At 48.4% G+C, this 13,356-nt stretch overlaps 1 protein-coding gene across 1 annotated transcript in view; it reads right to left on the bottom strand.

Annotated features, from left to right (window-relative positions):
* CRY2 (cryptochrome circadian regulator 2) overlaps nt 1-13,356 on the bottom strand; it is a 79,502-nt gene that overhangs the window by 34,338 nt on the left and 31,808 nt on the right. The window contains exons 4-7 of the mRNA XM_089686765.1: nt 8,973-9,157; nt 6,959-7,047; nt 6,495-6,635; nt 75-386 (exon numbers count right to left, since the gene is read on the bottom strand). Coding sequence (XP_089542891.1) covers nt 75-386; nt 6,495-6,635; nt 6,959-7,047; nt 8,973-9,157 — 727 coding nt within the window. The remainder of the gene's footprint in view (nt 1-74; nt 387-6,494; nt 6,636-6,958; nt 7,048-8,972; nt 9,158-13,356) is intronic.

Below are 13,356 nucleotides of genomic sequence, written 5' to 3'. Positions count from 1 at the left end.
GGGGGGGGGGGGGGGAGGCAGTTTTGACCCTGCTCTCAATTGCCGAATATTGTTCTAGATACAGCGTCTCTTACCTTCACCCCACACTCCCAGCTATTCCACAGGTCACCTCGGGTCAAGAAGCAGGCAACAGCATGCCTTGCCAGGTGGTGTATCCAGCCCTCCTGCCTTAACTGTGTCATGATGGCATCAATCCAGGGGAAGCCAGTCTTTCCTTCTGTCCACTTTGCCAGCGCCTCAGGGTTCTTGTCCCATGGGATCTGTACGCAGATTGGATTCCCTTCCATTTGGTCGAACTTGGGGTTGTTGGTAGCTGCTGTATAGAAAAACTCTCTCCATAAGATTTGACCGAAGAGGGAAAGAGGTGGGGGGCTATTTTTCTTCACCTGTTGTGACAAAAAAAAAAAAAAGAAAAATCACATAAAATTTCCTCTTCTGTTATTGGCATAATACTCTCCTTTGTTATTGGACTACATATCCCATGATTCCTGGCCACTGTTTCCTGTGCTTGGCCGAAATTGCGGGTGAAGAGGTGTGTTATTCTGTGCATTCCAGTGCGACAACAGCAACAAAAAAAAGGCAGACAGGGACTTGGGAAGGCAGGCAAAAATAATGGCCAATAGAATAAATTCCACCCCCCAAACTAATTACACTAACATGATTACACCTACAAAGGAGCACAAAAAATGACTCCGTGTATTATAGGTTTATTGATAAAGAAATGTAGTGGTAGTTTGAATGTGTTTATATATACACACACCATATTGCCAAAAGTACTGGGACACCCCTCCAAATCATTGGATTCAGCTGTTCCAATCCCCTCCATGACCACAGGTGTATAAAATCATCACCCAGGCATGCAGACTGCTTCTACAAACATTTGTGAAAGAATGGATCGCTCTCAGGAGATCAGTGAATTCAAGCGTGGTCCCGTGATAGGTTGCCACCTGTGCAATAAGTCCATCCGTACCATTTCCTGGCTACTAAATATTCCACAGTCAACTGTTATTGGTATTATAAAAAAGTGGAAGCAACTGGGAACAACAGCAACTCAGCCACCAAGTGGTAGGCCACGTAAAATGACAGAGCGGGGTCAGTGCATGCTGAAGCACACAGTGCGCAGAAGTAGCAAACTGTCTGCAGAGTCAATAGCTAAAGACCTCCAAACTTGGTGTGGACTTCAGATTAGCACAACAATGCGTAGAGAGCTTCATGGAATGGATTTCCATGGCCGAGCAGCTGCATCTAAGCCTAACATCACCAAGTGCAATGCAAAGTGTCGGATGCAGTGGTGTAAAGCACGGCGCCACTGGACTCTAGAGCAGTGGAGACATGTTCTCTGGAGTGATGAATCACGCTTCTCTGTCTGGCAATCCGATGAACATGTCTGGGTTTGCCTGACTGCATTGTGCCAAGTGTAAAGTTTGGTGGAGGGGGGATTATGGTGTGGAATTGTTCAGGGGTTGGACTTGGCCCCCTAGTTCCAGTGAAGGGAACTCTTAAGGCTTCAGCATACCAAGACATTTTAGACAATTTCATGCTCCCAACTTTGTGGGAACATTTTGGGGATGGCCCCTTCCTGTTCAACATGACTGCACACCAGTGCACAAAGCAAAGTCCATAAAGACATGGATGAGCGAGTTTGGGGTTGAGGAACTTGACTGGCCTGCAGAGTCCTGACCTCAACCTGATAGAACACATTTGGGATGAATTAGAGCAGAGACTATGAGCCAGGCCTTCTCATTAGACATCAGTGCCTGACCTCACAAATGTTCTTCTGGAAGAATGGTCAAACCTTCCCATAGACACACGATTAGAAGAGTTAAAGCTTCTATAGCTGCAAAGGGCTGGGCCAACTCAATATTGAACCCTACAGATTAAAGACTGGGATGCCATTAAAGGTTCATGTGTGTGTAAAGGCAGGCTGACCAATACTTTAGGCAATATAGTGTGTGTGTTACTCCTATTTGGTAGCTGTAACCTCTGACCTTACCATATGATCACATTCCTGGTCTACTTTTACCATTACTAAATTATTTGATGAAACTGGTTTTAACTAGTTTCCAAGACAAGGAGGCCACACATTATGAAAGATAAGTAATAAAGTGCAGAAATCAAGAGAGTTAACTCTGTGTGTGCAACAAGCTTACCGCCATCCACGACCTCTTTGTTTCCCGCTCCCTCAACCTCCTGGCGATTACGGAAACCTGGATCCAGCCCACTGACTCTACCTCCCCTGCTGCACTCTCCTACGGAGGTCTCACCTGGACCCACTCACCCAGGCCCAACGGTCGTAAAGGTGGTGGGGTTGGCCTGCTCCTGTCACCGCTGAGCACCTTCCGAGTCCTCCCAAACCCCCCCTCCCTATCCTTCTCCTCCTTCGAGGCCCACTGCGTCCGACTATTCTCCCCAACCCCCTTGAAGATTGCTGTGATATACCGGCCTCCTGGATCCATACCCCGCTTCCTGGAAGACTTCTCCTCCTGGCTACCCTTCTTCCTCTCCTCTGAGCTACCCACCATCATCCTTGGGGATTTCAACATCACTGTCAACCTCGACAACCCGGACACAGCCCGTCTCCTCCACTTAACCTCCTCCTTTGCACTTGCACAGTGCATACAATCCACCACCCACTCCGACGGTAATATCCTTGATCTTGTCTTCTCCAACCGCTGCGCTCCCCACAACCTCACTAACACCCCCTTCCCTCTCTCTGACCACACCCTGATTACCTTCTCTATCTCCTCATCCTCCAACGCCTACCCCTCCAAATGTCACACTACTACCAGCCGTAACCTCCGCAACCTTAACCCTGCCTCCCTCCACTCCGCAGCTGATCAACTCCATGACCGCATCCTGCCCCGACTTGGCTGTGACCGCCTACAACAATGCGCTGTCAACAGCCCTTGACTCACTAGCGCCTTTAACCACACGCAACATCAGACCCCGACCGCTCCAGCCCTGGCAGACTGATCACACCATAACCCTCAAACGACACAGTCGTGCCCTGGAGCGACTATGGCGCAAAACCAAATTCCAACAAGCCTTCACCCGATACAAATCTGCCTTCCACACCTACACCTCCTCCCTCCATACTGCCAAACAAGCCTACTTCCTGACCCTCATCAAGGCCCTCTCCTCCAATCCTCGCCGACTCTTCTCCACCTTCAACTCTCTACTCTCGCCACCCCCACCTCCACCCAGCACCTCACTCACTGCCCTTGAGATTGCCAATCACTTCAAAAACAAGATTGACACAATTCGCAAGGACATTGCCGCAACTCACACGCCTTCTCAACCCGTCCCCTCTCACACAGCTACCCCCTTATCCCCCCTCCCCCTCGACATAACCCACAGGGACTTCGTTGCTGCTCAAACTCCCTCCAACCCCCTTCCCCCTCACTCAGCTACCCCCTCTTCACCCCTCTCCCACGGCCCCACCACTGCTCTGACCTCCTCTCCCACCCCACCCTACATTCCTCATACTGAAGCTCCCCCAACACTCCGCACCTTTGACCTTACTACCATCGAAGAAGTCTCCAAGATCCTCTCTGATGCCCGCCTCACCACCTGCCCCCTCGACCCTATACCCTCACAATTCCTACAACCTCCCTCCCCCTCCATCCTACGCTCCCTCACCCACATCTTCAATCTCTCCCTCTCCTCCGGCACTTTCCCTTCCCCTCTGAAACATGCACACATCACCCCAATACTTAAAAAGCCCTCCCTGGACCCCAACGACCCGAACAACCTCAGACCCATCTCCCTGCTCCCATTTACATCTAAACTCCTCGAGCGCCTAGTCTACGCCCGCCTATGCTCTCACCTCAACGACAACAACCTCCTCGATCCCCTACAGTCCGGCTTCCGCCCCTACACTCCACCGAAACTGCCTTACTCAAACTCTCCAACGACCTGCTAACCGCCAAAGCTAATGGCCACTATTCAGTGCTCCTACTCCTTGACCTCTCTGCGGCCTTCGACACAGTCGACCACCCCCTCCTCCTCAAAAAACTACACTCCCTCGGCCTCAGAGATTCTGCTCTCTCCTGGCTCTCATCCTACCTGTCACAACGCTCTTTCAGCGTTACCTATAATGCTACCACCTCCCCCTCACTCCCCCTCTCTTTTGGGGTCCCTCAAGGCTCTGTCCTTGGGCCCCTTCTCTTCTCCATCTACACCTCCTCCCTTGGCCAACTCATACACTCTCACGGCTTCAACTACCACCTCTATGCCGACGACACACAAATCTATCTCTCAACCCCCCACCTCACCCCCTCGGTCTCCGCCCGAATCACACACCTGCTGAGTGACATATCAGACTGGATGTCGCTCCACTTCCTTAAACTGAACCTCTCCAAAACCGAGTTTCTTGTCTTCCCTCCAGCCCGGACACCACCCCCCATTGACTTCTCCATCATGTCCAACAACTCCACCATCAAACCTGCCCCGCAGGCCAGAATACTTGGTGTCATTTTGGACTCCAACCTATCCTTCCAGCCCCAAGTCCACTCTTTAACAAACTCGTGCAGACTCCACCTCCGCAACATCGCCAAAATCCGCACGTTCCTAACTCCAGAAACCACTAAACAGCTCATCCACTCCCTCATCATATCACGACTCGACTACTGCAACTCCCTCCTCACTGGCCTGCCTCGCCGCTGGCTATCCCCGCTTCAGTCCATCCTGAATACGGCTGCCAGACTCATTCACCTTTCCAACCGCTCCGTTTCCGCCACCCCCCTCTGCCAATCCCTCCACTGGCTTCCGATTGCGCAACGGATCAAATTCAAAATCCTAACGCTGACGTACAAAGCCGTCCACCATACTGCCCCGAACTACATCACTGACCTAATATCCAAGTACCGCCCAGCACGCACACTCCGCTCCTCACAAGACCTCCTTCTCTATAGTTCCCTGGTCTCCTCCTCCCATGCCCGCCTCCAGGACTTCTCCAGGGTGTCACCCATCCTCTGGAACTCCCTGCCCCAACCCATCAGATTATCACCTACTCTCCTCTCCTTTAGGCGCACCCTGAAAACCCATCTCTTCAGGGAAGCCTACCCCACCCCCTGCTAACTTGCCGACCTCCTCCACTCTTCCTACCACTCCATCCCCCACAGCTATCTCCTCCTGTACCACCATCCCCTCCCTCCTAGATTGTAAGCTCGAAAGAGCAGGGCCCTCGATCCCCTCATGTTTTGCATTGTATTGGTATTGTTCTGTCACATGTTCTGTCCCCCTCTGTAATGTACAGCGCTGAGCGAACTATTGGCGCTTTATAAATACTGTATAATAATAATTTAGACACCGGAGCCACGTGCTCGTCCGGCAGCCATCTTAACTACTGGTCAGTGTACCTTATTTTACTGTTAACTTTCTGGATTTAATAAATTTACAATTCTTGGCAATATTACACTATGGGCACTTTTCTTATGACTCCTATACGGAGCCTTTAAGTATGCAGAACCTTGGAAGTTCATCAATATCCAGAGAAGGGGAATTCCTGTAATCAGGTGGCTGACCCTGCTGATCCTTAAGGAGACCTCTGGAGCAGATATCACCCATTCACTGCAGAGCTGCCCAATAGGAGACGGATGTCCCAGATACATACTTCACCACTCTGAAGTTTCTGTAACGGATATATTAATGCACATAATCTATGTGCTTCTGGTAAGCGTATCATTTTATCATTTCCTTGAAGCACCGATAGAGAGCCATGAATACTGCCAATATGCATTGAACTGACTTTATATTGAGGTATACTGTGACTTGATTTTCATCCAATTTAGCGCTGCACTTTATTACTTATTACATACTGGAGGTTTTTACTTGGTTACCTGCTATAACGGAGAGCGCTCACTATCGCTATATTTTATTTGTTCATTATGAAAGATAGATGACAGTTCTCTTTTAATAAAAGTAAAAAAAAATAAAAAATCTGTAAAATACTTGCAAAAGAAAAAAAAAAAAAAAAAAGCAACCTGTACAAGTATTAATATAATGTAAAGGATAGGGTAATGATCGCAAACATTGCTTTTTTGTACTAATTTAGCGATGCTCATTCTCAGGAAACTCTGCTTTGTGTACACCCCTACGATGGGGCTGGGTTGTATTGGACCTTTGATGATACATTTCTTTTGTAAGGTGTTCAATAACAGACAAGATTCATATACCTGGGTTACCATGCAGTGCAGCATCTTGTGTTTTATTGTATTATCCTATTCATCCCAGTGGAAGACATGATTTGCTGGAAAACTGCACCAAACATGCAGCAAGTAAAATGTAAAAGTCTAGAATCTTCAACAAATGAACCTCCTGTTGATGTAATGGTAAACCATATAGGAGTCATACATGACTTTGGTCAGCTTGGGTAAAAGTAAAACATTTGGCTATGGAAGCTCCAAGTACAAAGCCTACAAACCGGTTCCCGACCCGCAAACTGTGACCAGGGAAACAATTTATTGTAGACATCATCTGACAGTTTGACTTACCTTCTGATAGAGTTCCCGTAACCGATAGTAAAAGAGTCGGCAGGAAAGACAGCCAAAGCGCAGGTAAGGGCTGAGACCCGTAGGGCTTGCCAGTAAAGAGTTGGCATTCATTCTGGGTCTTTCGTAATTGGCCACCCAAGCCTGGAACAGATACAGATAATGTAAGTACTGGAACAAATGACCCCAAATGATACCAGAAAACACGCCAGGACACAGTGGAAGGTAGCCAACTACCATATCAGGATATTTCTATAGGAAACCTTAGCATTGAAAAGTAATCTACCCATAGAGAGAACACACAAACACTATGCAGCAAAAGGGACCCTGGAAAGAGCTACGAGAACTAAACCTAGAGCACAAAGGCTATCCACTAGGCCACCATATGTCAACACAAGGACATTTATCAGCCATTGGGCTAATACCTATGGGATAAAAAGCACAGAACATTCCCCCATCACACACACCTTTCGTTCCAAGTGTCTGTCAAGGCGGGTCAAGGCTTCCGTTTCACCTCCGGGCCACACAGCTGCTCCTGCATTGTCACTCGGGAAACCTGAGAGACACAACATATACAAATATTTACTATACCGATATTAAATCTTTTTTTAACCACCTCCTACCTAGCCGTGAGCACCGTTATCCTGGGTGGACATCATATGACGTCCTCCAGGCGTTTGCTTTGTGTTTGCCCCAGGGGACTAATCACAGCAATCACCTGTTTGTACACAATGGCTTTCATTCATAGCCATTCATTGTGTACTATTTTTGATTGGTCACAGGGACAACATGGTAGAGACTGGGCCAATCAGAGTGCACAAGTACCATGTGATGGCTGTAGCCAATCTTATTAGCAACTTTACAAAGAAAAAAAAAAAAAAAAAAAAAAAAACACACTTACCATACCTCTCACTGAATACCTTGGAGTGTCTACTTTCCAAAAAGGGGTCATTTGTTGGGTATTTGTACCATCCTGAAATTTTTGGCCCTTATGAAACACACACACACATCTGCCCCCCGGTGGAATTGCCAGTCTAATGGCTCTTACCAATCATACAAGTAGACACAAAGCAAAGCCAATCCGGGAAAATATGAACACATCTTCAATGACAGCCCATATCCATATATCTAGAACATGGCAGCCAGGAACAAAAATGAAAGAAGGCACAGCCAAAAGCAAGGCAGTGTAGTAGGAGTCCAAGGCGAATCTTAGTATCAGACACTAACTGGCGTTATGATGCCACTCCCATGGTCATGTGACATTGCTCGGGCCTAGAGATTGGCTGCTAGATCCAAGCATGTTCACATTGGAGGTCGTCACTCCTCATACTTGGAAGCACTTGGCTGGTTGCTGGCTGCGACAGAAACAGAGGTGGCAAGGGATCGCTGGCAAGGGGAGTATCTGGGGTTTGGGGGGCCCTTTACAAAGACACAAATCACTTTGTCCTTAATGGGCAAGCCATCTAATGTCCACAGGAATTTTTAGACTATGGCATTCACCAAAGGGATTTACTGAAACTGGAGAGGGCAAAATCTGATGCAGCTCTGCATAGAAACCAATCAGCTTCCAGGTTTTTTTTTTCTTCCTTGTCAAAGCTTAACCAGTTCCGGACCAGCGACGTACCCGTACATCACTGGACTTATCGTGGTTGTACTGGAGCGATGCCTGCAGTTTCAGGCATCACCCGGACACCGTTTTTTTAGAGCTGGTGGTTGGCTCTCTTGTACAAGAAAATTGGAGCAGCTACTACCCCCCTCCCACTGGGAGTCCCGAGCTACCACCCAGCGCATCCGCCAGCTGACCAGACAGCCGAACAAAGCCAGAATCAGCTTTGATCGGCTCTCCTTTATTGCGTAAACTGGAAGCGGTGACCTGACATCACTTCTGGTTTACTTGGAAACGTTTGGTGCCATTTTTTTAAAATCTGAAAGCATTCAAAAACACAGATCTTGGCGTTTTGAATGCTTTCAAGTGCACAGGAAGGACCTGGGGTCTCAGTATCCATAAAAACACTTGTCACATGTCTATTGCTGTCACAGGGGATGACAGCATAAAAAAAAATTGAAGTGCCCACTGCCCTGGCATAAAGGCGACCACACGCACCGGTCCATGCATGCAAACAGCAATCGCCCCACACATGTGAGGTATCACTGCAACTCCTGTCCAAACACGCGGTTTCCCACACCGCTCCAGTGTGAACCCAGGCTTATTATAGTGACTTCAGCCTAGGTTCACACAGGAGCGGTGCGGGAAACTGCATGCGATTCGAACAGGACTAGCGCCGTATTCCTGCCCAAATTGCATGCTCTTCTTTGCAGTGCGATTGAAGCCCATTCATTTAGCATGGGCTCAAATTGCACCACAAAAGGTATCAATAATGGTATTAGCGAGTACTCGCTAGTAGAAAGAAAAAAAAAAAATCATAATAATTAGGTATCCCCACTCTCCAGTTTTAGTAAATCAACCCCAAAATGTCTTACCGAGTTCCTCCAGAGACGGCACCCCATAGGTCTCATCGTGTGTGCTTTTAATCGCTGCTCGGCATGTTTCCATCTGCTGTCGTGTGATGCTGGGGACGGGTCGGCGAGGAAGCTCCATTCGGCTGATGATAGCCTGAAATCTCTTGTAGGTGAGTGGGGGGCTGTTGCCATTCAGCTCAATGATTCTGCATAGAAAAGGAAAGGTGCGAGGGTCAATAGACAGTAATATACAAACTGAAAACTGGAGCAAAGAGAAGGGGTACTGTTGGTCATAACAGCAAGCAGGGAAGTCTAGGGTCCCCGTCACATGGGTATTTACCCGCATACACTGGATTCCATTGGCATGAACCAGATTCCTGCTGCTGGATTGAGAGATGCAAGTGAATACTGGTGATCGCTGTAGTCGCACACTAAGCAGTTACTTCCACATAGGGATGGGAGTCCAAACCTGGGCGCAGTCAGATGCATACAGAAGGGTGAGAGCAAACATGAAATGAGGGGTTTGAATGTGACTATTATACTGCTGGTTGTCCTCACAGTTGGAAGAATATGCCGCCTGCTAGGGTTTGTACAAGTGTAATGCTGGTCATTAGTCACTAAAGGTAAAACAACCCACTGGGTGCGTCTCACAGCAATGTTCCTTCTCTGCTCCCCACACAAAATGTGACTATACAACATCAGTACAGTATTCCCCTATAGGGCCACTATGGAGTCCTATGATCATCAACCTAGTATGTTCATGTGAGTTCACAGTTTAGTCTGCAGCGGAAGACAACTCCGCAGAAGTGGAACCGGGTACCTGTCAAATTCGGGTACCCCCCCCTTCTGCTCCTCAAAGGTCCCCAGTCTCTGGTCATCATCTCCTGTAGTATGTCCGCAGTCCCTGGTCATTTCTTGTACTACGTCTGCAGTCTCCGGTCATCATCTCTTGTACCGTGTCGGCAGTCTCCGGTCATCATCTCCTGTACCGTGTCCGCAGTCTCCGGTCATCATCTCCTGTACCGTGTCCGCAGTCTCCGGTCATCATCTCCTGTACCGTGTCCGCAGTCTCCGGTCATCATCTCCTGTACCGTGTCCGCAGTCTCCGGTCATCATCTCCTGTACCGTGTCCGCAGTCTCCGGTCATCATCTCCTGTACCGTGTCCGCAGTCTCCGGTCATCATCTCCTGTACCGTGTCCGCAGTCTCCGGTCATCATCTCCTGTACCGTGTCCGCAGTCTCCGGTCATCATCTCCTGTACCGTGTCCGCAGTCTCCGGTCATCATCTCCTGTACCGTGTCCGCAGTCTCCGGTCATCATCTCCTGTACCGTGTCCGCAGTCTCCGGTCATCATCTCCTGTACCGTGTCCGCAGTCTCCGGTCATCATCTCCTGTACCGTGTCCGCAGTCTCCGGTCATCATCTCCTGTACCGTGTCCGCAGTCTCCGGTCATCATCTCCTGTACCGTGTCCGCAGTCTCCGGTCATCATCTCCTGTACCGTGTCCGCAGTCTCCGGTCATCATCTCCTGTACCGTGTCCGCAGTCTCCGGTCATCATCTCCTGTACCGTGTCCGCAGTCTCCGGTCATCATCTCCTGTACCGTGTCCGCAGTCTCCGGTCATCATCTCCTGTACCGTGTCCGCAGTCTCCGGTCATCTCCTGTACCGTGTCCGCAGTCTCCGGTCATCTCCTGTACCGTGTCCGCAGTCTCCGGTCATCTCCTGTACCATGTATGCAGTCTCTGGTCATCTCCTGTACCGTGTCCGCAGTCTCCGGTCATCTCCTGTACCATGTATGCAGTCTCTGGTCATCTCCTGTACCGTGTCCGCAGTCTCCGGTCATCTCCTGTACCGTGTCCGCAGTCTCTGGTCATCTCCTGTACTATGTCAGAAGTCCATTGGTTAAGAATATTTTTTTTTCTTGTTTTCCTCCTCTAAAACCTAGGTGCGTCTTATGGAATGAAAAATACGGTATATTGCAGAAGTCTACAATCAAGTCTCTTACCATTCCACTAATAACTGAAGAATGAAATTAAAAAAAAAAAGAAGAATTTTATTTTATTTGACTGCCCTTTGACCGACCTTGAATTTGATTAGAAATGATGAAAGGATCAGAAAAGAACTTTGATGTCCCTCAACGTAAAGCAATTGAGAATAAAGAGGAAATTCTGCCTGGTTTCTATCTGTGATATGAAAATTCGGTCCCAAGGACCCTTTGATGCAGCTGCTAGCTAATGCCTGGTGCAGCATTTCATAGAGAAGCCTCACATCACCCCTCTGTAGAGAACGAGGATGGACAGGTTCTGATCTCATATGGTACGGCTCATGAAAGGATCTGCACACCCACATACTTATATTACAGCGCGATGTTCTGCTGATCAAACACTCCGGAATGTGCACTTGGCGTCACAGTGCGTATGCTGCCTGTACAGAACAAAGTAGTAAGAGCAGCGCAAGGCATTGTGGGTTGCAGCAGCATCTTTATATAACACCGATGCAAGCCTCCTGCTGTTCAGCCTGGCTGAGGGAAATCTCATTACATCGCTCCCACCTCTCTCCCCCAACCCTGCGCTGTCAACAACTTATGCAACCACGTATTCTAGATTTCATTCCCCTTTTTTTTTTCTGTGCCAGCGATTACGCTGTCGGTGGCTTATATCCAGGCTCCCCTCTCCTCTCTGCACGTGTGGGGAGGAGTGACAGCTCAGCACAGGGACGTAGGAACCCACTGAGCACATGCCAGGCTGTGTGACTCTGCAGGAAGGAAGAGAGACCAGCAGGTGGCGGTGTTTACGCTTGCCAGGAGCGTATGGAGAATCCTACGCTTGCCTTGGCATGAATGAACAAAGTGCGTGTGACGCGGTAAAGACGGACCGCAGTTACCATGGTTTTAGCTTTCAGCCCCCATTCCTGGGTGGGTTTTGCTGCCCAATTTTTTTTTTCCTTTTTCTCTTTTTTTTTTTTGCAGACCTACAATGCCCTTTTTCATTTGTAAGTATGTATATATCTGTTCGGGGTTGCACAGTGGCTTAGTGGTTAGCACTTCTGCCTTGCAGTAATTGGGTCATGGGTTCGATTCCCAACCATGACGCCTCCTGCATGGAGTTTGCATGTTCTCCCTGTGTTCGCGTGGGTTTCCTCCAGGTACTCCAGTTTCCTCCAACACTCCAAAGACATGCTGGTAGGTTAATTGGCTCCTGTCTAAATTGTCCTAGTTTCATCCCTGGCCATGCGGGATCTCCTGCATGGTAGGGGTTGGGGAAAGACCTGGCAACCTACCCTGTAAAATAATTGCTAAGAGAATTCATGGAAGAAGTCGCCTGCGAGTGACAGTCCATACGATCGCCAAGGGTTGGATACGACTGGATAGATAGATCGATAGATCTGTTCTGTTGTATCTAAATAGGCACCAGGGGGGTTATTTACTAAAACTGCAAGGTGCAAAATCTGGTGCCGCTCTGCATAGAAACCAATCAGCTTCCAGGTTTTAGTGCCCGGTCATAACGGTACAATTTCAGGGGCAAATTGGGAATCGAAATCACATCTAATGAATGTGAATGTCAGTGTCTTAACATGCGCGATTTCTAAAGAAGTTCTTGCTTTACTTTTTCTGCAGTTTTGTTGCGATTTCACATACATAGAATATAATGGAAATAACACTGCAAATTGCAAGAAATCAGTAGCAATAAGTACAATAAAGTCTTCAGAAATTGCGCATGAAATGGAGCTGCAATTGCACACAAATCATGTCATTTTATATCGCAGCCGTGTCACCAATGACTGTCAAAGCTTAATTGAACAAGACTATTGGCTACCATGCACAGCTGCACCAGAATCTGAGTGCTTCAGTTTTGCCAAATCTCCATCCGTCTCTGATACCCTTGAAAGTCTTTTTGCATTGAATTTCCTTCACAGTTTTTTTTATGAATTGGGTAACCAGGTCTTTCTTGGACCTTCCCAATTACCAGGCTTGGGACTGGCATGCAAAATGTGTTAAAGCATTGGCATAGCCAATTTATATACATATACTAGGGCCAATTTAGATAGGAACCCATTACCTAACAGCAGGTCTTTAAAGTGTGGGAAGAAACCAAAGGAAACCCACTTAAACACAGGGGAACATGCAAACTACATGCAGATAGTGCAGGGGGTCTAAACAAAGGGCCAGTTTACTGTCCTTCATACTTTAGGAGGGTCAAACTGTGGCCAGTGGGAGGAACAGTGCCCCACCATTGGCGTCAGTGGAGGGAACAGTGCCCCACCATTGGCGTCACTGGAGGGAACAGTGCCCCACCATTGGCGTCACTGGAGGGAACAGTGCCCCACCATTGGCGCCACTGGAGGGAACAGTGCCCCACCATTGGCGCCACTGGAGGGAACAGTGCCCCACCATTGGCGTCAGTGG

The sequence above is a fragment of the Staurois parvus genome, unplaced genomic scaffold (genome assembly GCF_062004578.1).
Source record: "Staurois parvus isolate SC_StPar_1 unplaced genomic scaffold, SC_StPar_1.0 ptg000410l, whole genome shotgun sequence".
In the NCBI taxonomy this organism is placed as follows: domain Eukaryota; kingdom Metazoa; phylum Chordata; class Amphibia; order Anura; family Ranidae; genus Staurois; species Staurois parvus.
This window is presented reverse-complemented; position numbering and strand designations above follow the sequence as displayed.